Here is a 22,243-nt window from a genome sequence, read left to right as displayed (position 1 = left end):
ATTATTACTACAATAATTTCTGCCTATTGAGGAGATTGTCTTTATGTTTACTCCAGTCTCTTAATTACAAAGCCATTCACCTCTTACTAAAAATAACACTTTTAGGGCTGATGCATTGTACTACGGCCCTAAAGGGCTACATGGAGAGAAAGACACTAGCCTGAAGCATTAAGCCACAGCATCCATTGCTCATGGGGAGGAAGAGGATTAGGCAGTAATCCCCTCAGGGATCCTTCCATAATTAGGCTATATGGCATTAAAATGTTTACAGGAGAATAATGAAATTAAGGGCAAGTTACACAGGATGAGTGGTGTATATAGACTAAAGCTCGGAATAGCCCGCTGTTGGGTCTTTCTTTTAATGAAAATGCAAATATTTGTCAAATGACAGGCCAATTTAATGAAGTGATGAAAAGTCTAATTTCACTGTGGTGGGAGTTTGGGAGAACTGCTGAGAAGATGGGTATATTATTACCCACAATCCATCTGCTGGACTGTAGTGTTTGATGAGGCCAGTGCCTTTATATTTATAATGAAAGAAATACATGTGGAAGTGGGTTACTTGCACACCTGAGTACAATCATTCACTTGCAAACATGTGCGTGTTGACTTATAGTAGATACACACATATATGTGTGCATGCAGCTGCAGCCATTATAACCTACTGTATGCCGAGTATCTGAGGCACAGTGCCTTCTTGTTCATTTGAGTCACTGAAGCAATGGTCATTTTTTCCACTGTACTAAGAGATGCATTTATCTTCCAACATATAACATATAATATTTATATGTAACGGCCTGGAGAAATTCTGCTCTCTAGACACTATATTAATAAGGCTGAAGAAATCAACAATTTTATAAAACATTGCAGAAACATGATTAAATATTTAATATAAATAATAAAAAAGGAGAATACTATTATGAATTATAATAATTATAATATTTTATTTTTAACATGACCCATGTTTTTATAAAAAAATACTTCATAGATCTTTGAATGAAAGAACAAAAACAAAAACAAAAAAATTGTTTGCAGGCTATCAACCCCCGTCTTGCTCTCAGTCCCTTTCGGAGATTACACATTCAAAATGTTGTGTTGGGTTTTTATCCTTTTATAAACATGTCACCACTCAACGAATTGGTGAATGTGGACTAAAACGGATACAGAAAGGCTAAATTCAGGCAGAACAAAATGATTGTGGCTGCTAAACCACACTTCAGGGTTTACTAACATGGTTTCGGTATGCTTGCAGAAAAATCAAATCTAAAGAGTCTTGCTTGACATGAGAAATGCCTTATGAAGCTCAGACTACTTTCTGATTCTGGAAACAATATGTGCATACAGAAAGGGTCATTTAATGCCAGTGTAAGCACTGACAGCATTTCCAATGTTTGTGGGGGAGCAAACCTAATCATAGGTTCAGTAACCACAACTGCCTGGGCCCTTGAGTGCAGGCGCCGCCCCTTTGGCAGCAGCAGCAGGCACTGACCCAAAGGCTGGCAGGAGGAGCACTGTTGTTGACAAGGATCTAGTCCCAGATCTCTCATTAAGGCTGTTCATGCCTGAGATTAGATACAGGCCAAACACAGACAGTGCATCCTGGTAAAAACATTACCCAAATGTTAGAGAGAGGGAGCTCCCCTATTGGAACAAACATGAACTTAGCTTTGACTCAACACAAAAAATATTCAAAAATCCCAGCACTTCCTAAAAAGCAATTTTTAAAAATTGGTTTAGAATTTCAAACAAGCTCACACATCATCAATATATCATAAATATTCAATCTCAGCATTTCTGTTTTGTACAAGGTCATTATTGGCTCTCTCAGGAGAATACATTCTGCTTGTGTTTTAGCCCCTGCTTTGCTCTTTTGATTGGGCAGTGCAGGGTTCATCTGACAAACATGGAGTGTTTGGCTGCCTGCTGGCTCTGGGACAAAGAGGAGGGGTTTGTCTCCTCCTCTGAGATTTTAAGATCTTAGAGGGGATTTCACTGCTCAGCAGTGCCCTGGTTCAGCCTGAGCCTCATATGCTAAGCCATGACAACTATATGTATACAGGACTACGTGTCTGCGAACAGAGTCTTGGAGCGCTTTTCCCCCCCCATACAATTTCTATCAGAATTTGTGCCTGGAATTAATCATTAATATACATAGTATCCATATACAATACTGTTAACATGTTTCAGACACAGCCCTGATCCTGCATATTAAGTAAATACATTGTGTTAGCATTAAATGTCTCAAATGAGGGATTCCATAATAAAACCTGTGATACTTCAGTTAAAACACGAAAAAAAAACAAATTGCTTTGTAGACTGTGAATAATTTAACTTGCGTAATCTATTAACAGAGTCTGGGTTATTATTGTAATCGCTTTACCAAATGAGAACAACTTCCAACTTTCCTTTTCAGCTTTGTTATTTTTTAAGACAATCTGGCTCTGGATTAGTCAACTCTGAAAAAAAAATCTAACATTAGACATCATTCAAACAAGATTTTTAATACACAACATATCAGCCTAGGATCTTAAAACTCATATACAGTCTTGGAGCACTGAATGTTCATTAATATCATCTGAAGTGGCCAATAATCCACAATAAAACCACATCCAGTGACAATAACTGTCAACAACAACGACCCAGACTTCTCACTATTAGAGGAGAAACATTCAATTCTTTACTGCTTTATTATCCTTGTCACTGGAATATAGGGGATGTTTTTGGAATTGGTAATAGCTGCCAGTGACGAGTATTACTTTAATTTCTGCTAAAGAGCATGTATAATTTAAGCATCAAACCAGTAATAGACTCTGCTTATTTAAACCATGAATTATTTGCACGAGGTGTTAAGTGAGGATTTGGATTTATTGTCGAGTACTGAGTGCAGCATTCTTGATCTACACTCAAAACTCGAGTGAACTCTGGATATCTTACCTTTTAAAGCCATGGCAGTTACTTGAAAAGCAGCTGAAGGTTGGCTTGATAGTTTGGCTCACACACACACAGTGTGATGCCGGATAAATTACAGGATCTTTGGGCAACCTGCCTTTGAATCAGGCTGCACTATTGACTGAATTGTGTCAGACAAAGTAATAAAGCTGGCTATTATTTCATTTTTTATCCAGTATCTTAAACTGGATAAAAAATGAAATAATAGCAATCAAAAAAATGAATCACAAATAAACAAAGATTTAGTGTTGTATTTGTATTATCTCAGCTGTTAAAGACCATTTAATATTTTAATGATTGTTCACTGTAGAGAGAATGAGGGTTAGTTTGACTAATTAAGTTGTTGTCCGTTTTCCCCCAACATGGTGCTCACATCAACAAGGGAAATGCACAATAGATGATTTTTTATTGGAAAGGTCCTTCTAGGTTCAATTAAATTATAAAACATTTGAAATGAGGAAAGATAATTTGAGATTTTCCATGGAAATCTATTAACTGTAAAAAATACTTTAAAAGTATTTAAGGTAAATGGTTTAATTAATTAAAATCATTTTATATCTATGATCAAAGAATATATTTGATTGATAAAGTTCAAATATTAATGGGGATTAGCATGTTTGATAGTGTGTGTGTGTGTGTGTGTGTGTGTGTGTGTGTGTGTGTGTGTGTGTGTCAGTACCGTGAAGAGATTATGTCAGATGTTTTATCATCAGATCACTTTGATTATAGGTGGTACTTTACTAAGGCCTAATCAAAGTAGTGATCAGCATTCTTGCCAGACCACAACAGAATTTTCATTTTGTAACAATGCCCTGTTAGTATTAACTCTGATATGGATTTTAAACATGGAACTAAACACAATAACTCAATTAATATAAATAGATTACGAATGGTGTCACCCAGCCTTTGAGGATACATTATTAGGTTAGATGACAGGTTAAATAAGGCCAAAGTAACATTAAGCATTAGCAATTAGTGGTTCATATCAACTTTAATTACTGATTGCTTGAGAAATCCCAAATATGACTCGTGACATATCTGGATTGATCATCTTTCCGGTGTTAGTTTTACTTTAGAAGACTTGCCTCTGGAGATAAACACTCGAGGAAGGAACCGTGCTGACGAGATCCAAAACAAAACAGAGAAGGACACTCGTCAGAACAAAGTAATGTGTCAGTGCCAGACCTAAGAAAAGCTGTCCAGATTAGAACACAGGGACACAATCTCCGACTAAAGAACTACATTGATGGTGAACTGCAAAAAGCAACCTGTAAACTCAAATGTTAGATGAATGAATTTTGAATAATAAAACATACAAATGCCAAATATAATATATAATATAAGTTTTCACTTGCACTATTGCAATGCAATGGGCTTTAAAAGCCACTCCATTGACCCAAGCACTTGATGCACCGATATTAATCATGTACACTGTAACTATACCAGCAATTAGGAAGAGAACAGATAAAAGACAAGTGCTGATGCTCCAGTAGAGGTGATGTTGACTTGGGGTTAATGGAGGTGCTGGTGGGCTGACTTACCACCCAGGTTGTCCATCTCCTTCTCCTGCAGCAGGCTGACGGCATCTTCGTCTCCCTCTAACATCAGCTCGGTCTCTGGGTTCTGGCTAGCCACAGTTTGACTGCGGAAGACTTTCTTAGACTTCAACACGTCATCCTCCTCTGTGCCTGTCAAAAGAAATGTCGAGAAGAGAAACCACTAAATATTGCACTCTGAACTCTGAAGCTCACATTGGTATATATCACTAAGCTTAAATGGACAGATATACCTTACTATAGTCCATTCCTGGGCAAAGTCCTATCACATATTTCCTATTCTGCCATTGGACAACCCAATTTCCACTGATATATTTCCATCGATAGATTGGCAATTATACATACGAGGAAAAAAGATATTACTTTTTTGTAAACTCATAGTGCATATATTAATTACACACTGCAAAAACTTGAAAATAAAAAACTAAATCATTCAGACAAAATAATCTTCTTTCATGGGCTATTAAAATGTAAAGAATCTAGTAGAATATCTAAAAAGAAATAAACCATAAATAATCTCTGCATGAGATACATAATTTATGCAGGATGAACCTGATATGAGATACTCACTAATGTACTTGCCATAGCATATGAAAGAATGTCAGGGTACACGTTCGTTCACTGAATACATTTCGCATGGTTGAACATCAGAGGTGTTTCAGCTTTTATTTTTAGACAAGGTCAACAATGAAACACTATCTGTATCTTGAAAGACCAACAGCTCAGTCGGGGGATACATCTCGAGCTCGTAGTCGATTAGAGATATCATTTGCTGCTTTTGGAGACTTGACAAGAGTGAGACTGAACAGACAGCACAATTAGGAGGCTGCTTAAACCAGGATTTCATCATATGGCTATGGTGGAACATGCTCATTGAAAAAGATGTGTTCATACATCCTGCAAAACAAAGAGGTCTCGCAACACATTTATCAGCTTAAGTCAGCACATCTCCAACATGTGCCTGCCACACGGCTGCTGAGAACGTTTGTGAATTTGTCTTTCTGAAGTCCAATGTAGGAAATAACCAGAGGAAAAACTTGCGTGTATGAAAGGAAGAACACATATCAAGAAATGGGAGGTGGCTGACACCCGTCTGACATGTTTCCTTTCAGCACGGTTCTTAATTCGCCTCTCCCTCCCCTGAGGAACATGTACCTTGTCTTGAAGAGGTCACATTTGACTGTTGTCAACACTGCTACTGAGAAAAAAGTCTGCTTCCTGCTCTGTCTCATATCTGGAGTACTTTCATCAGACGGAGGGAAGAAGTCTGTGCGTTTCGGAAATGAATTCTGTGCAATGTTAAAGGCAAAAGCCAGCCAGCGGTCAGAGATCAAAGCAGAATGAGTGAAACTTAAAACTGTAATTCTGTAAACCATCATTACACTCCAAGTAAATGAGGGAAAGTGCAGCAGACAGGCTGATGTTCTGATTGGCAAATCTGTTCAGGGTTGAGCAAACCAAATAAACCACACTGATTTCTACACGCAAATGACGAACATCAACTTTTGTGTGGGAGGGAGGGTTTAGCTTTACCCACAATGCAATTTTGTTCTCACAGACAAAGTAATATGGTTATAAATAACAAGAAATGAAGAGTTATGACATGAAGGAGAAAATGTGCTGACATGAGAAGGGATCTTGTCATGAGTGATAGCCCATTGACTCGGAGACACTTGTATTAAAAGTACGGCTGTGAAAAGGGTCACCATTTGTCAGCGTTAAAGGACTTGCTGTGCAGTGGTGTCGAGGTAGACCTAATTACAAACATTTCATGTGTTCACCCTTGACCAGATAGCAAAACAAAGACAAAGGCCCTTTTGAATATCTAATATAACTCATATGAATGTCCTAAAAAAAAGAGACAAGTGCTGGCTGGGGGTAGATATATGCAAATCCAATCATCACCTACTGAAGAATTTAAACACTCTTTGTTCAGTTGATTTTATGGTGTAAGAGGGTGAAATTCTTCTGTATTTATTTTTTTAAAGAAAGGAGTAAAAATGCTGCCTCTGCCGTGTCACTGTATAATGATCGCTACACCAACTAGCATCAATCTAATTAACCTTACAAAGTGAGCAGTCCATCCAAAGCCACTGTCGTCGACTTCTCCACATTTCTGAAAAAAAAATCACAGCAGTTCCATTTCATGTCTGCTCTCAAGCCCTCCAGGAACAGTGCCAGGAGAAGCCACGATCACCAGTCTCACGGGTCCTCTTGTTCAATCACTGAGTTAAAACTGCCTCAGAGTGCACTAATTACACTCAGTAAAGTGCATTTCAGAGCTTTCATGACCCCATTGCAGGCTGATGAAGACCTGCCAGCTGTGACCAACGGAGGACGCCCCTGAACACTCATCACTGGGGTTCAACATCGTCCTGAGTTCGTTTGCAATTTATTTGCTATGGACTATGGACAATCATGCGATTAATAGTGATTAAATATTTAATCGATTGACAGCCCTAATTTATAATGCAATTTTAATAGCCCTGAAAAAAGTGGCTGCAATCGCCCTTCTTACTTCTTTAATGTGATGTGATTCCTGTTGAAACAGGACTTGGTCCCTGGAAATTACACAATGAGGGAACATTCAAAAGTGTAAACCAATAAGTTTAAGAGAAAATTGATTATATATTTTATTTTATTTTATTTTATTTAATTGCACACACTGTTATAAAATAAAAAAATAAGCTGTATGAGACAAAGAGATGATAATAACTTTTCACAGTCACAGACTGGTAAGATCAACTAAATGTGTTCCTTTGTGAACAAGCTTAAACCCAATTCAAATAAACTTTATAACGTCAGACACAGACTCCCACTTTGGAAATATTTCAGTTTTCAGTAGTTTTACTATTCAGTATGGAATAGATAAGAGTTGAAAGGCCCTTTAAAGACTGTTGAATCAACTATAATATTGCTGCCAAGGGTCCATGTTTCATGTACTGCAACGCTGGAGTTTGTGGCACTGGCCTTTTATTTTTATAGCATGAGTAGAGCTGGTTTTTCTAAGTCTCCTATGGCTGCCTCAACCACTGCACTGCCACTCCTCAAAAAGAAATCCACAACATAATGTTTCAACAAACGATTACTGGTAGTTCTCTTCAGGAGGAAGGAAAAAAAGCTGATTTCACAAGTACTTCAGGTATTTTATGCTGTATTTATAGCTGTGTGTATTGAATTACTCAAAGGACAAGAGCAAATGCAGTCCTCCTCTAGCAATCACTGAATGTTTGCCTATTGATATGACAGGCAACATTCTGTACATTGCTAAAGACACACAGCTATATCGACCTCTTTCTAAACAAAGACTTGGAAAAAGAGATTAAACTCTGGAGCTTTTGCAGGAATGATTCTGTTTTTTGTCTCATTCTGTCAGATCTCTGTAGATAACGTGCATTAGTATAAGCCTCTGTTCCTTAACGTATTTACTACACTATCTTAAAATGTACATCAGTGTTTTATGCAGTCATTCCAACATCCATATAACGTGAGCTCTATAGAATGTTTTAAATATATCTCTTCCGTTTCCCAGACTCTATCTGTTTCAGATCCTGCCCTCCTACGCACCCTCTCCACGGGCTCCACATTCCACACGGAGAGAAAAAGTCCAGTCCATGGGATTGCATTACCGGTAGGGCGATGCAATTCTGCCCTCTGTCTCTTCACTTTTATTTACTCTGCACTGAAAGATGAAATGAGGGAGAAAAAATGACAGCTTCATACTTCCTGTGATGCAAGCCATCCGTTTTGCAGAGTATGTGTTTTGAAACTGTAAAAGTAAACATTATAACTTTGATGTAGGGGAGTTTATACGGTGCAGACGCTTCCTCTTGGGGTGATCTTTATTCAATATCCTGGGATGTGTGGTGCATGTCTACTGTGCTGCCAGAGGTTACAAACAACCCCATCTCCTCTCCTTCAAAACAGCAGTGTCTAATAATCCACACATCTGGACCTGAGCGTTAGGTACTCCACATAACCGTTTCTCAACAGATATATATATATACATATATTTATATATATATATATATATATATAAATATATGTATATACATATATTTACTGAAGGGCTGCAGTCAAATGTCCACATTTACATTGTAATAAATGTCCCGATGTCATTCGTCACAGTTTGATATCTTTGATTATAAAGCTGGAGAAGGTTAATATCACATCAGGAGACTGGTGCCTCTAAAGAGCTATAAAGATCTCTGCCCGGGGCAATCAGCTTGGAGAGAAGCCGCTCACCTGAAATGAGACAGCAAGGACACCCGGAGGTAAAACACCCCGTTAAACACTTGGATCAATATTAACGTGACTTCCATTTCATGCTTGCCCAATTCCAATCACCTAACAATATACTCTGATACTGGGCCGTGGCTGGCTGTAACAGGGCAGGTTATTACAGGCAGAGGGCAGAGACAGAATGTGCTGGCTAAGCTGTCAATGCTGCTAATAGACAACGAGGCAGAGTTTAAGGCAGAGTTTAACCTCCCATCACACACACTCATGAATGAACACAGACACACACATTGCACAAAATGTGATTACAAAGACTGGTGCACCGGTTTTGTCAAAATATCAACTTTATTTTTTAAAAAGTTTTCTGGCATAGGTACTCATAGAAGTTTAGGAGCAACGTTGAATAAAAATATTTCTCTGGGCATCATAGACATTGGAGACATTGTAAGAATTGGAGAGAGCCTCAGTGTGTTTGGTGTTGATGTTTTCGTCTAAGAACTTTGACCCTTTAACAATGTGTTTTCTGTTCATAATAGTTGTTTTTTTTACATTTTGGTCCCCTAAGAATGTCTCAGTATTCAGTTATACTAAAAGACACAAGAGGCCAGCTGTTTATTTTTTCCTGGTGAGTTATTTTTGTTTTAAATCTGTTTTCACATTTATATCACAATTACTCCTCCTCAGCTGCACCCAGTTGTCCTAATATAATCACTCCAAGACTCGAGGCAACAAAATGGTATTCCACAAATCAGTGGGTGACGTCATGGTGACTACATCCATTTCTTGGCATATGGTAATTCTGGCGAGAGCAAGTAATTATATAATTTTAAAAAGTGGGGTTCCAGAAAATTCCATGGCAACTTTAGTGTAACAATAACAATAGTAGCTTTTAAGAATTCATCAGTGGTCTAAATAATTGGTCAAGTAATTTCACTTGGAAATCGATACAAGGAATTAATTAATCAATTTCTTCTAATACGGCATCTTTTATTTCATAATGTCTAAGAAAACAGAGAAGATGGTGAGATTTGTGATATTCTGCTGTCAAAAATGACACAGGCCACTCACTCACTGAAATGTTTTTGGTGGAAAAAAAATTTCCCTGCTTGCTTTCATTTTCCCCATGTGAGCTTGTAAGACTGACGTTTACTGTGAACACAACAGTGTTAGTCTGCCCTCTTCAAACTCAAGATGGTGGCTGAGCGTGTATTGTCATATCCTGCTGTCAAACCAGAAAGTGTGTATTCAATTTGGAAAACCTACCGCTTCTCCAATAGTCCCAGATTTTTAAAGCTTTAATAATGACTCTCAAGGGCCAACTCAAACAACCTCTTTGTTTTTATACTCTGGTGCCTATGCAGCCAGCAACCCACTAAAAAGTTCAATAGATTCCCTGTCAAATCTAGGAAACAAAGTCTAGATGTTATGACTAATGGATATCCAACCTCTGAGTCCCTGCACCAGGGTTATCTGCTAAAGACAGGTCCTATCTTTAAAAGCATGCTAATTAAAAATGAATATTCATTAAAAAAAAAGAAGCACAAACTGTCACAGTACATTTCAAACAAAAACTGCCAACTGTCACTGCCAACAAAATCTACTGAAGCTCCAAAAAAAGAACAAAAGAGCCTTCTCATTTTAACTCATAACAAAACCTGCCCTCCGCTGTGCAACCACATCAAAGCCTGTTGGAAAAAGCCTGAAAGTGCAGCTCACCTCTCAAGGAGAGCAAGAAGGCCATCCGACCGCAGGCGATCCCTTTCACTTGACAAGTTTATACATTATTCCCCTCATTAAAACCACCGCATGCCAGCAGGACTTCAACAAGTCTTCAGTCAACTGCACTGAGGCATTAATGTCAACCAGCAGAAACTAAACTGATAACTCAAAAGCATATCTAGTGATCCGACTAATGTATATCCTCAAGACAATGCTACAAATACATATCATGTCACATAAGTCTCTCAAGGACAATATTACACACACACATACAGTATAACAATTTTAACAACTACACAGTTTGCCAAAGATGCTGGCTGACCAAGCATGTAGAGGAATGAAAATGGATGAAAAAGCTTTTATCTGCCTTCAGTATAATCTTCTCCCCTGCTTACAAGCATTTAGGCAATTTCATCCAAATGACCCACAGGAATTATGATTATGTTTTAGGTTTACATACAATCAGGAAAATAGTTGTGGCACCCCACAGACAATAAGCCATAAAGTAATTTTACAGTTTAGAGAATCAAATATTTTGAATACTTTTTTGCTGAATTAATCTTATCTTTATGAGACAAGAAGACAAAATAGTAAAACTAAAAACAAATTAAAAATGTAAAAATAACTGAATAAATAAATAAATAAACAAACAGCTACACCAGCTATAAAATAATGAGTAAATGGCAAAAACAATTTATATAAATGACTAAAAAGATGTAACCTGAAGCCAGAGCGTATTACTCCTTCCGCTGTTAGTTATGAGTGAGGTCGGGATGGTTTGCAGCACACTGAAAATATGGATCAAGCTAGGTGGATTATGCTGCAGAAGCAGTTGGACAATTATTTATTGTTTTTAACCTTTTAACAGTGTGCTGGTTTTTACAGGTCAGCAATGTTGATTCAACGCAAATTCTTTAAAGATAATACAGAACTTCCACAAAGCCTTTTATATTTCAAAGAAGATCATAAGTGCCAAAATAGTATCTTTTGTCTTACTTGAGTCCTCCTCACAGCTGTACCAACATATCACCAAAAGCCCATAAAATTAGCTTATGCCTAAAAATAATGGAACCAACACTAAATCTAAAGCAGACGGTGTAATTATTGCATGTGTGTCTTATATATGGACCACCTGCAGCCTAGGCAGCAGCTGGCATGCATTTATCTACAGTGCTGCCACGATCTTCATACAGCAGGCATGGCAGAAGTAGCAAAACAGTAAGATGACATTGTGAACCCAACCAACAGTCGTTGGCTTCAGTAGCTCAATACTGAGACAGCCGGAGGCCAGCGAACATTGTGATCATTATGAATGTGTTGCTGTAACTCAATGTTTTAAAAAGCTAACCTGACCATAATGTGTTGCCTGTTTTCTATTTTCTATTAAGTAGAAAGGTGTTTACTCCATTAATTTCAGAATCAATACATTCACCCTCGTATCGTAAATACATTTGCTTTGCTATTCAATTACAGATGGGAGAAAAGGGCCAAGTGTATTTAATAGTACTGAGGTACTTTCCTTTAAAAGTTGGTGTTGCATGACATAAGGCAAAATTGACACAAGGTGGCTGGCAACACTAAAAGACTGCCTGGGTCAAGAAAAAAAAAAAGTTTGTGGAAAAGAAGAAAAAAGTTTCAGGCACTGAGGAGAAACAATAAAGGAGGAGATCCAATTTGTTCTTGAGTATGTGTTGTGATGGAAATAAAAATGTGCAATAAAATGTATGTGTCATGTTCAATTCACAGGACTCATAAATATGTCACCTATAAAAATGACACTGAGAAATATGCTAAACTATATGGACAAGCCTGGGCTCACTTTAGTGCCCTTTTAATGCTTTTCCATAATGCTTTAATAGCATTATAAACATTCTATATTTAATATGGGGTAATTATGGGGAAATTCTTGAATGTTCAGCTCCCAAATTCTGATTGGCTTAAAAAAATACTCAAAACAAAGAACTGATAAACTCACCATATTCCTGCAGTGACTTGCATGTGACATCTAAGTGGGTGGAGCCAAATGGGTTTCTGACAAATCTCCGCCTCCGCCGCAGGTCATCTTCCCAGTAGTCGAGCCGCCAGAAGTCGTGCAGATGACTATGAGAGAGACAAGAAGACAGGCAGGTTAGATGGCGCACACGCCCCTCAGTGATAGTCTGATTACAGCAGCCACTTCCTTATCTGGGGAAAACATCTTGAGGAGGAGAATCAGGCCACAGATAGCAGATTTATTAGGCTGACTGGTGGCATACTCTGCAGAGGCCCAGTAATGTTAGCTCTGCTAAAGCCTATAGCATAAGAACAGCAGGGAGCAGCAGCAGCCGCAGCACACATAAATCACAGGCACTCCCATTAACAAATACAGCATCAAATTACAAGTATAAATGGCACAGCTTGCCTCCTTCTTTACAATGTTTTTTAACAAGTCTTGTAAATCAAAGGTAGGGACCTCAACGCAGACAGCGTGGGGTTTAATGATCGGGGTCTTGGGGCGGTTGAGGCATGAGCCTATAAAACAAGCCCCCTCCCTGCATATGTGGAGCCATGATTAAAATAATGTGCTGAAATATTCATTGAAATGATTCCCAGAGCCCTGGAGCAACCCGACTGAAAATTGCATTTTTATTCATTATTAATAACAGCGAATTAGGGTCGTAAAAAAAAAGAGAAAAGAAGAAAACAGTTCCAGCATGTGGTAACCATCTTTGTAAATGATTATTCCAACATTAGTGAGGACCTGGGATAATTTTATTGCTTGCAGCTAATGCAAACCATTAAGCACCAGGACTAGCATTAGGTTACTAAGTGCTGCTTGCTCCAACTGTGCACTAGCTGGAGCGATTTCAAAGCCTTTTTGCTTCCTTAAGAGAAAAATGCAGCAAAAATGTCTTGCTTTAATTTACTCTCAACAGTGAGGAGTAATACATAAAAAACGTGATGATTCAAATAATTGGTGTGCGGCTGACAGTATAGTAAGATGTGATTACATCAGCCTGGCATTTCCATTTTATTTTCAGCACAATTTGAAGAAATATATCACTTGGTTTCATTTAGTTTAACTTTAACAGCTGCAGTATGTGTGGATATGAAAGAACATTTCTCAAACAGTACATGAAGAACATGCTGTAGTAAAATAAAACTCTTTATGCCATTATCTCAAATGAGGGGTTTGCCTCAATTTTAGAAAAAAAGGTACTAAAAAAAAATACTAAAAACAGCCACCCAAAGCTCCAAATAATGCATTATATGTGGTACTGTGTCCAAATGCAAGTAGAGATTTTTCAGTGTGTGCAGAATACAGTAAGACCTTGGCAAGCCGCCGTCTATTGCATTGTATGGTTTCTGCCCCCTTCCCTTCAACAGCATTGAAGCAGTCTAAACAGATTAAAGTGTTACAGGGGATCACATCACAAAATACAGCCTCCTTGCTCCATGAATATAATATCTACAAATGTCAGAAATCAAGAGGCTCAGGAGACTTAGCTGGGCTCTGACAGCAACAAGAGCTCAGTTTCAGTTAAGTATCAATCAAAATTGAGTAGCTGTGTGTGCGTCTGCTCGTTGTATGCACAGGGTATCATCAGTCGCTGTATGCAAAGCGAGACTCAACGCCTTGAGCTTGTCCCCTGTCAATCTCCCTCAAAGCTTAACTGAGGAAAAGAGAGATGTCAGTGGGTTGAAAGGAGAAACCCACGTAAATGATATTGTAAATGCGAGATTACACAGTGTGAAAAATGTAAATCCACTGTAGGCAACTGGGCGATTACTGCTGAAGATTATGTCCCCTAATTCTTAGTGCAAATAGACAGCAGATGCTAGTGGGGGATAAATCCACCACTTTGAAGATTTCCTTTTAACAGTATTAACGGCATTTTATTTGGTCTGCTCGAGGACGCTCGATTTTGTACAACTTTAGTTTAAGCCATTCATTTGTCTTTAACAGTATTCAAATGCACAACAAAACAAACCTTCACGTGACTGATTTATGAGTTGGATACCAACATTTTTGATGTGTCTCTCCCTTGATCTGTTCTGTGCAGATGGTTTCAGTTTGAATGTGGTATTATGCTATTTGGATAGGACCTGTGATATCCTAGACTATGTGGTCAGTGCTTGACCGGAGTTGGACTGTGCCAAAGTGCCGTGCTGAAGGAACCTCCTCTCTGAGGGTGGTCCAACTCCTGATGGAGTTCTACATCTGGGAGTGACTGAGCTGTCACACAAGGGATTTCTGATGTGGCACTGAGCCACCCAACAGCACAACAGCACACGAGAAAAATGAAATTAGCATGAATTTTAACATTTTGCCAAAACCAGCATCTTCCTTACTCATATAGGACTTTAAACCGTACAAAAAAAGAGTAGTTGGCAAGCACCTGCACTGCTTTAAACCATTTAATATATTGCAAAAGCTGACAATCAAATCTGATCCTTCCATTTTTCAAGGCTGCAGACAATACATTTTCAATATAGGTGATAAAATTCCTATTTCAGAATCATTAATAGAAAACCAGTTGTCTGTATTGTCTGTGTAACAACAACAGATTGTCCAAACAATAGCATTCTTTAAAAAGCAACGTTGGCTTGGGACCTCCTTATTTTCCACATCAAATGTGTCTGGCTTCATGACAACCATAAAGAATGGCTGTGAGCTGGCCTCCTAGAAACTGCCAAAATTTATTAGTCCCTTCACCCATCAATCACCCAAATGGATTTCAAACCGCATTTTAAAAGCTAATTTTCCAGCACTGATAACCTACAGGAAACAGGAGCACCATTATTTATGGATGCTTTCAGACTTGCTAAGTGCAGTGGGATAAATGTGGAAAAGGACTATCGTCTATTCTCTTCTCTTTCAAATAGGTATTTAAAGCACACCTTTCCTCAAGGAGCCAGTGGTGAGGTTTTTCAGTTGCCAGATCTAACACCCCCGTCTACAGGGAATGTGTTTGTTTGTAAAAGGAAAGGGAACGCTGACAGGCATAATTCAAAATAAGATGGGGAGGAAAATAAAAGTCAAAGGATTGATAACAATTTTATAGGAAACTATGACATCATTCTAGAAGAGAAAGATACTTTTGACGGTTGACAAGGGCTCTTATTGGATTAGAGGGTGATATATTCTTCGTGCTGCTGTTATATTAAGGCAGCAAAGACCCTATTTTTTTGTCAGATTTTGGCTGATTATTTTTAGAATAAAACTGGTGTTAGGATTCAAAGGTCAATTTGAGCCAGTGCAAGGGGAAAACTGCTTTATTACTAGTTTAAAGGTGCTTTTGTGAGGCGTAAAATGTGTGTCAAATCAGCAAGGATCATGCCACATGAATGAAAAAACTATACATTACAGATAAGCTACTTGAGAGCGCTTCGTGCTCATTAAAATTCATCCAATTGCCTTGTAAAATAAAACCCTGTACGTTTAAGATAAAATCATTGAAATAAAAGCAATTACACGGATCTATTGTCAAAAGCAATAATTACCTTCATGTTTTTCAAGTCATTTAAACTACAATGGCTCAATAAAATATGTCCAGGGCTGGATTGCAGACAGATGAGGATCTCATGGTTCAAGATTTCCTTTTTATTCTATTTATGTTCAGAGGAGATTTGTGTGAGGCGGTCGGGAGGAAGGACAGGGACATGCTGATTCAATAAAACACCATTATATTCCCTTTAAAAGCTTCCATTGGTGACATGAGTAGGGGATAATTATAATAAATACCAGTAATCAGTGACAATTCTATTCAAAGGCGCAGTGACTGGTTTCCATCACACACACTGGGACACTGAACACACGTCAGTTTTTAGTGCAACTCTGAGGACAAGTGGTCTTTTCTTTGGTTTTCAGTTGTCCTAACAGGCTCTGACTATGAGTTACAAAGTCCATGAGGAATTTGTTGGAGATGCATCTAAAAGTAGTAATAAAATGAACAGAAGACATAGTTAATTGGTAAGCTACCTAACATGTGCCTGAGTTATTGATTACGACACCATATTTCAGCACAGAATTGCAAGAAACACTCTTTCATTTAACCAAATAACGTCATACAATGAAACCAGTCCTTTGATTCCATTAAAGCGACGACCACATATGTAGATCTGTAATGATATGGGTTCCACACGTCATGAAAACCATCAGGCAGCCATCAGACACTTAAAAACCAAAGCGAGGAAATGCTAAAACATTGTCTGTCAACAAGTGCATTCTTTCTGGTAAGCATTTTTTCAGCACATTCCTCAACATACTGCTGCTGGATAAAAATTAAAAAAACAACAAAAAAAAAAGACACTGTGCATCCAAAAGTGGTGGCTGGCAACCATATGGTGATGAGCATTTCTCAGCCCACTGCTTTCAAAGTCACCTATAAACTAAGAAAAAAATACACAGTAATTTCCTCTATAAAAACACATCGACTTGGATCATGTGTCTGTTGAACGCCAAGTGTGAAGTGACTGTATGGCCAACATCATGATTAAATTACCACAGCGGGCTGCGAATGGTACACAAGACTTTCATGTCTTTAATTTCACCATTTCTTATCATCACAGCACTCAACACTGTTGCAGACGCGAGGACACCAAGCTAAGATCTAAATGCTTCTAGTTATTGGATATGACTTTTCTTTTGTAGATTGAGAGATAGAGAAGAGACACACAGAGGAATGGGTATTGGACAAAGACGAAAGGGAAACAACACAGCAGCAACAAGATTAACTCCAGGTCATCTGGTGTAATGAAGACAGACGCGCATGATCCGAGGAGGGATGAGGAGCCGTACTGTACTGTAGGTGAACTCCCCCGGATCACCAGCTTCGTGGATCCCCATCTTTCATCGGAAATGGGGCACAGTCAGGCGATGCCCAGCTCAATTTCAACACCCGATGAAATTGATGATTGTGTGAATGGGCCTCTTTCCAGAGATAATTAGCACAGTGTGCAAGGTTAAGAGTGCCCCACGGGAATAGAGCCTGGTGTAGGTCAAGAACAAATGCAAGTAGAGAGAATATCAGCTTGCAAGAACAAAGGAGAATCATGTTATAAATAAGAGCTAATTAAATGAAGAATAAAAACATTATCACTTGCAAGCTGGTTTAAAAGGAGCTGCATTTTATTGAATCCTCTTTAGATAATGGACTGAAAAATTAAAGATGGTATGCAGAGGACTGGTTCAGACCAAACATAGATTTGGGGGAGTGGGCAGAATAGAAACACCTCAAGTCTGCATGCAATCCATAGCAAAAATGGGCAATTAGAGGTACATTAGTACACAAGAATGAATGGTCTGATTTTCATCAAACTTGGTGGAAGGGTGTAGCATGGGCAGAGGAAGAACCCATTCAATTTTAGAACGGACCCAAATTATGGGACGGATGGATTAGTTTTCACTTTCATTAACATTGCCAGGGCATTTGTGATTCATTCATGTACTGTCCAAATAACATATCTGTTTTCTTTGTTCTTTGCTGACTTTGGTTGTATTGGGTTGTATTTTATTGCTCAGCTGATATCTTCTTTGTAGCATCCATGTTGTTTCCACATTACAACTTAAAGCTCTTGGGCACACATAGGTCAGAAGAACCACTTCCCAGCTTGGGAAATGTAGCCATTCTAGGAGCATCTGATGCATCATTGTCCAGTGGTCAGCTCCATGTGTCTCTTTGTTTGTCCGTCTGCAAGATTTCAGAAAAAATACTGGCAAGTTTTTTGCACTTTCCCTCGGTTATATAATTTGCAGCTGGGACCCAGGACCCATTAACACACAAGAAAACAGCGACATTTCGATGGTGAATTGTTTTTTTGAATGTAGAAAGACTGGACTATTGGTCTTGGCAGAGGTCTGTGCTCTCTGAGTACACTTCTATTTTTTATAGTGTTTTTAGCATTACCTTATTCTAGTGTATTTTTACTAATTGTTGCAGATTATTTTTGCATATATCGCATACAAGAAAGTGAAGAAGAGGATACACATTTTGCAATTCTAAATTGTTATATCTATTATATTGTCTGGTTGATCTTGATCGTATAAACAAACATCAACCTGAGACCTTGGCCTTTCTTTTTTGCCCCAGAGGGGCCATCAGACGAACCCAGACCTCGACCCTCTGAGGCTGTAAAGCCCTCTAAAGGTGCTCCCCCCTTGTGCTAGTGGACTTCTATTAGAATTGATAACCCTTTCAGGCGAGACCAAATACCCTGTGCGCATCGTGAGTAAAAAGGTTCATTCCATCACAAAGTTATTATCCACGGGCAGATTGTTACCATTCATCAAGTGTGAGAGATGAAACTCACTGTTAGTCAAGGGAAACGGCTGTTTCACTGCCTTGCCACAGATCAATATATGCCGCCATTTTCCTTTCTCTCCTCTGCTACAAAAAAGTAATTATACAGAAGAAATGTTGACAATCAATAGACTAGTCAGGTAAGGTTAAGGTCTGCTGTGGGGGCCAGTGGAGGCTCCTCCGTCAGCTGTCACTGATGCTGCTGATGTGAACACGGACGCCCACATGGGAACAAAGGAAGGTTTGTCTCCTTCAGCCCCTTTTACATTTCTGTTAGGGTGGTTGTGTCGAAACAATTAGTACTCTAGGAGTGCTGGTGAATAAGTGGTGGAGAATGACACAAGAGAGTTTCACTGAAGTTTAGATTGTGAATATTTAAGTTTAAGTGTCAATAGTAAGTACAAAAGATGTCTGAGTGTCTGTGTAAAACAACACCAACTTCACATAATGTCAATGGTGCAAACATTAATAAAAAAACACTGTCTCTACACAGTATTAAAAAGGTTCTGTGATGCATACAAGTCAAAATGGATGATTTTGAAAACCAATAATGCAATTAAAATGCACTTTATAAAAGCTAACTATAGGCTTGCACCATAAACCTGTCATTGTGTAATTCTAACATTGTATTTTAAATGAAATTAATTACTGTTCAGTGGTGTGAGGGAACTGCACAATGAGGGTGGCTTTATGGTATTGTCACAGTGAGGTAGTCCAGTGCTGCAAAAGTGGTGTATGTTATTCTTCAATGAATTCATCAGCCTCGCCTTGACATCTACTTTCACTTTAGACGAGCCTGAACTTTATAATCCACTGGCAGGGTTCAGAGGTCAACAGCAGAGGGGACCAGAGGGCAGGAAAAATCACTCTCTCCCTGGAAGAAACTCTGACATCCAATTTTCAACTTGATTTATCAGTGTAAAGCTAAAATTGATAGTGTGTCATTACTGGGCAGGGAGCTGTCTTGGAGAGATGTATCAAAGCCTCCTCATTTTGATTTAGCACGGCGGATCAATAAAGCCCTATACTGTTTCAATTTGAGGAGTATTGATTTTTCTATGCTGACTCTATACAGGGGGACATTCATCATCAAGCAAGCATATAGTATGATCTAACAGGGCACCATAGGGTCTGCTCTGCAGTCATCACATGACTGCAGAGCAGCTGTTTTCAAGCCTCACACAGAATATTTCCTTGTCCTCGGCTGTTGTTGTATGTGCTGCAGCATGATATGAGACTGTTTGCAACAAAGAGAACGACAGCTCATATGTAGTGGCCTTAAGAGATGCAGATAATGTGCAGATGTCTGTAATTCAGATAAAAATGGATGCATCTAATAGTAGGCCAGTCAGGTATATAATGAGAAATGTTAAAAACACATACTTTAAAAAGAAAAGCCATAAACATATATGCTATACTTTTTTGTTTATAATATATTCTAGACAAATAATAAATATCCTTTGGCATGTCTCCAGGCAGAACTTAGGAGTAAAAGGCAAAGCAATTTCTGCGCATGAGAGTGAAAACAAACATTAACAACTAAAGTCTCTCCTTCTCCCCCTCTCTCTTTCACACAGACATAACAGACAGCCACCTCAAAATGCTTGAGGGCTTTATATCTTACAAGAGCAGCATAAATGGGAAAGTTAATGTAGCATTGAATAAGACTAAGCTGCTGAACTGCAACACTGCCTTGAGCTTGTGAGCATATTGCATCATTTTTCTTCACCAGCAGGTTACCATTAAATTTGAATTTGTTGGAAGTTTTGCGGTATCATTTACAATGCACCCACGCTCAATAACCTTTTGTTTCAATGCAAATGCTATGCCGCTGAGAGGGGCTCCATAAATATTTGAACACCAGCCCAGAATTCAATCCAATAGATTTTGTCACGGCTACTACTACTACTAAGGTTCAGTCAGTTTTATGAAAATCTGTACCTTAATACTGTAGCCTCAGTCACGGCCAAAATATTTTTTCATTTCACAATATCTATAACACAAAACCCAATTATTTGTAGTATTTACAAATTAATCACAATAATTGAATGACCTCTTGGAAACTTAAAAAAAAGACAGAAAACAGCCGAGTGAAATATGCCAATATACATATATTTGATATCTTGAAGCATTGGCCACTAAAAAAAAAAGGCCATTAAAAAAGAAACCAAATGTGCTGCTTATGACGTCTGCTGTTTTGGGAGGAAACTCTTTGAACTTTACTGCAAGTCAAAGACATAAAATATAGTCGTAAAAAGTAATTACACCAGCTAGAATATTTTTCAACTGTAAACATGGTTTAAGATACGACATAAAACCAATTTAAGTGAACATCTGCATTGTGTTTTCAAAATTTAATGACAAAACCAAAGCTACTGTTTCAGCTAAGAGGCAAAATTTGTTTTGGCAAATCAGCAGTGGGTTGTGTAAAATTGGCAGACTGTCTTTCAATTGCCTGATCTTGCAGAATGCAGCTCACAGCACAATTAAGACATAGTACATTTCTGCATCTGAGCTGCATCCAGAGAGGTTGGGTTTTTGGACAGAAATGTATCTGCAAGCAGCAATACAGCTTCCCCATTCATACAATGGCATTAATGCGGTTACATCTGCAGATAAATGGTCAAATTCTCAGCTCTTAGCTCAAAATACAAACAGTATGTCACAACACCTCTCTCTGTCTCGTATAACCAGTTCTTGATCCTGACACTCCGCTCAGTATCTGTGGGAGCCTGTGGATGCAGGTGAGAGGTGGGAGGCAGAGCAGGAGAGCCCGCGGTTATTTTAACAGGGCCCATGGGGAAGTCAGCAACTACCACCAGGTGCTGGGCTGTGTTACTGAGAGGGTCAATGAATGCCTGGACAACACTGCAGAAACACCCCAACCCCCTTCTTCCCCTACTGCTATCCGGGTCTGTCGGAAGACTGGCCAATCAGCTGTCCCCAGGGGATTAAGCCACTCCACACTGTAATTGCGTTTGCTGACCCGATCGCTGACCCTATCGGATCCTGGGAAAATGACATTAACTGGTGGTCCAATCCCATCACTGCAGAGTTTTGTGAACAGGTAACTTTTGTCCTCTAGGTTGGACCTAACGTTGAGCAGCTATGGTTCATGTTTCAGACTTAATGTGGCCCATGTTGGTCTGAAGGTGAACTTGTACAAGTGTGAGGGCTTACCTCTGGGCCAGTGTCCCCCAGGCGCCGTGCTTGTTGGTGAGGATGTTGACAATTTTCAGCTTTAACTGGTTGGCTGTCACATGGTCTCTGTGTTTAGCAGCACTGATCAGGTGGTCACACATCTTCTCTTCTTCTTTTCTGTCAGCAGCATATTGGGCACAGTTGGACTAATTTGAGAATTAAAAAAGGGAAAAAAAAAAGAAAATTGTGTGAACCTCATTGTATATTTATGACTTTCAATACAGTATCCACTGCCAAAAGTGATGTCTGACATTGTGCTAATAGCATTTCAGAATGTTTTACTTGAATAAAGCCAGA

General features: G+C 38.7%; 1 protein-coding gene across 4 annotated transcripts in view; it reads right to left on the bottom strand.

Moving 5' to 3' along the window:
• nbeab (neurobeachin b) overlaps window positions 1–22,243 on the bottom strand; it is a 194,412-nt gene that overhangs the window by 59,576 nt on the left and 112,593 nt on the right. For all 4 annotated transcript variants that reach the window (XM_059331642.1, XM_059331641.1, XM_059331643.1 and 1 more), the window contains 3 exons: window positions 21,926–22,092; window positions 12,439–12,563; window positions 4,491–4,637 (listed from right to left, as the gene is read on the bottom strand). In XM_059331642.1, the coding sequence (XP_059187625.1) occupies window positions 4,491–4,637; window positions 12,439–12,563; window positions 21,926–22,092 (439 nt within the window). The remainder of the gene's footprint in view (window positions 1–4,490; window positions 4,638–12,438; window positions 12,564–21,925; window positions 22,093–22,243) is intronic.

The sequence above is a fragment of the Centropristis striata genome, chromosome 4 (genome assembly GCF_030273125.1).
Source record: "Centropristis striata isolate RG_2023a ecotype Rhode Island chromosome 4, C.striata_1.0, whole genome shotgun sequence".
Lineage (NCBI taxonomy): Eukaryota > Metazoa > Chordata > Actinopteri > Perciformes > Serranidae > Centropristis > Centropristis striata.
This window is presented reverse-complemented; position numbering and strand designations above follow the sequence as displayed.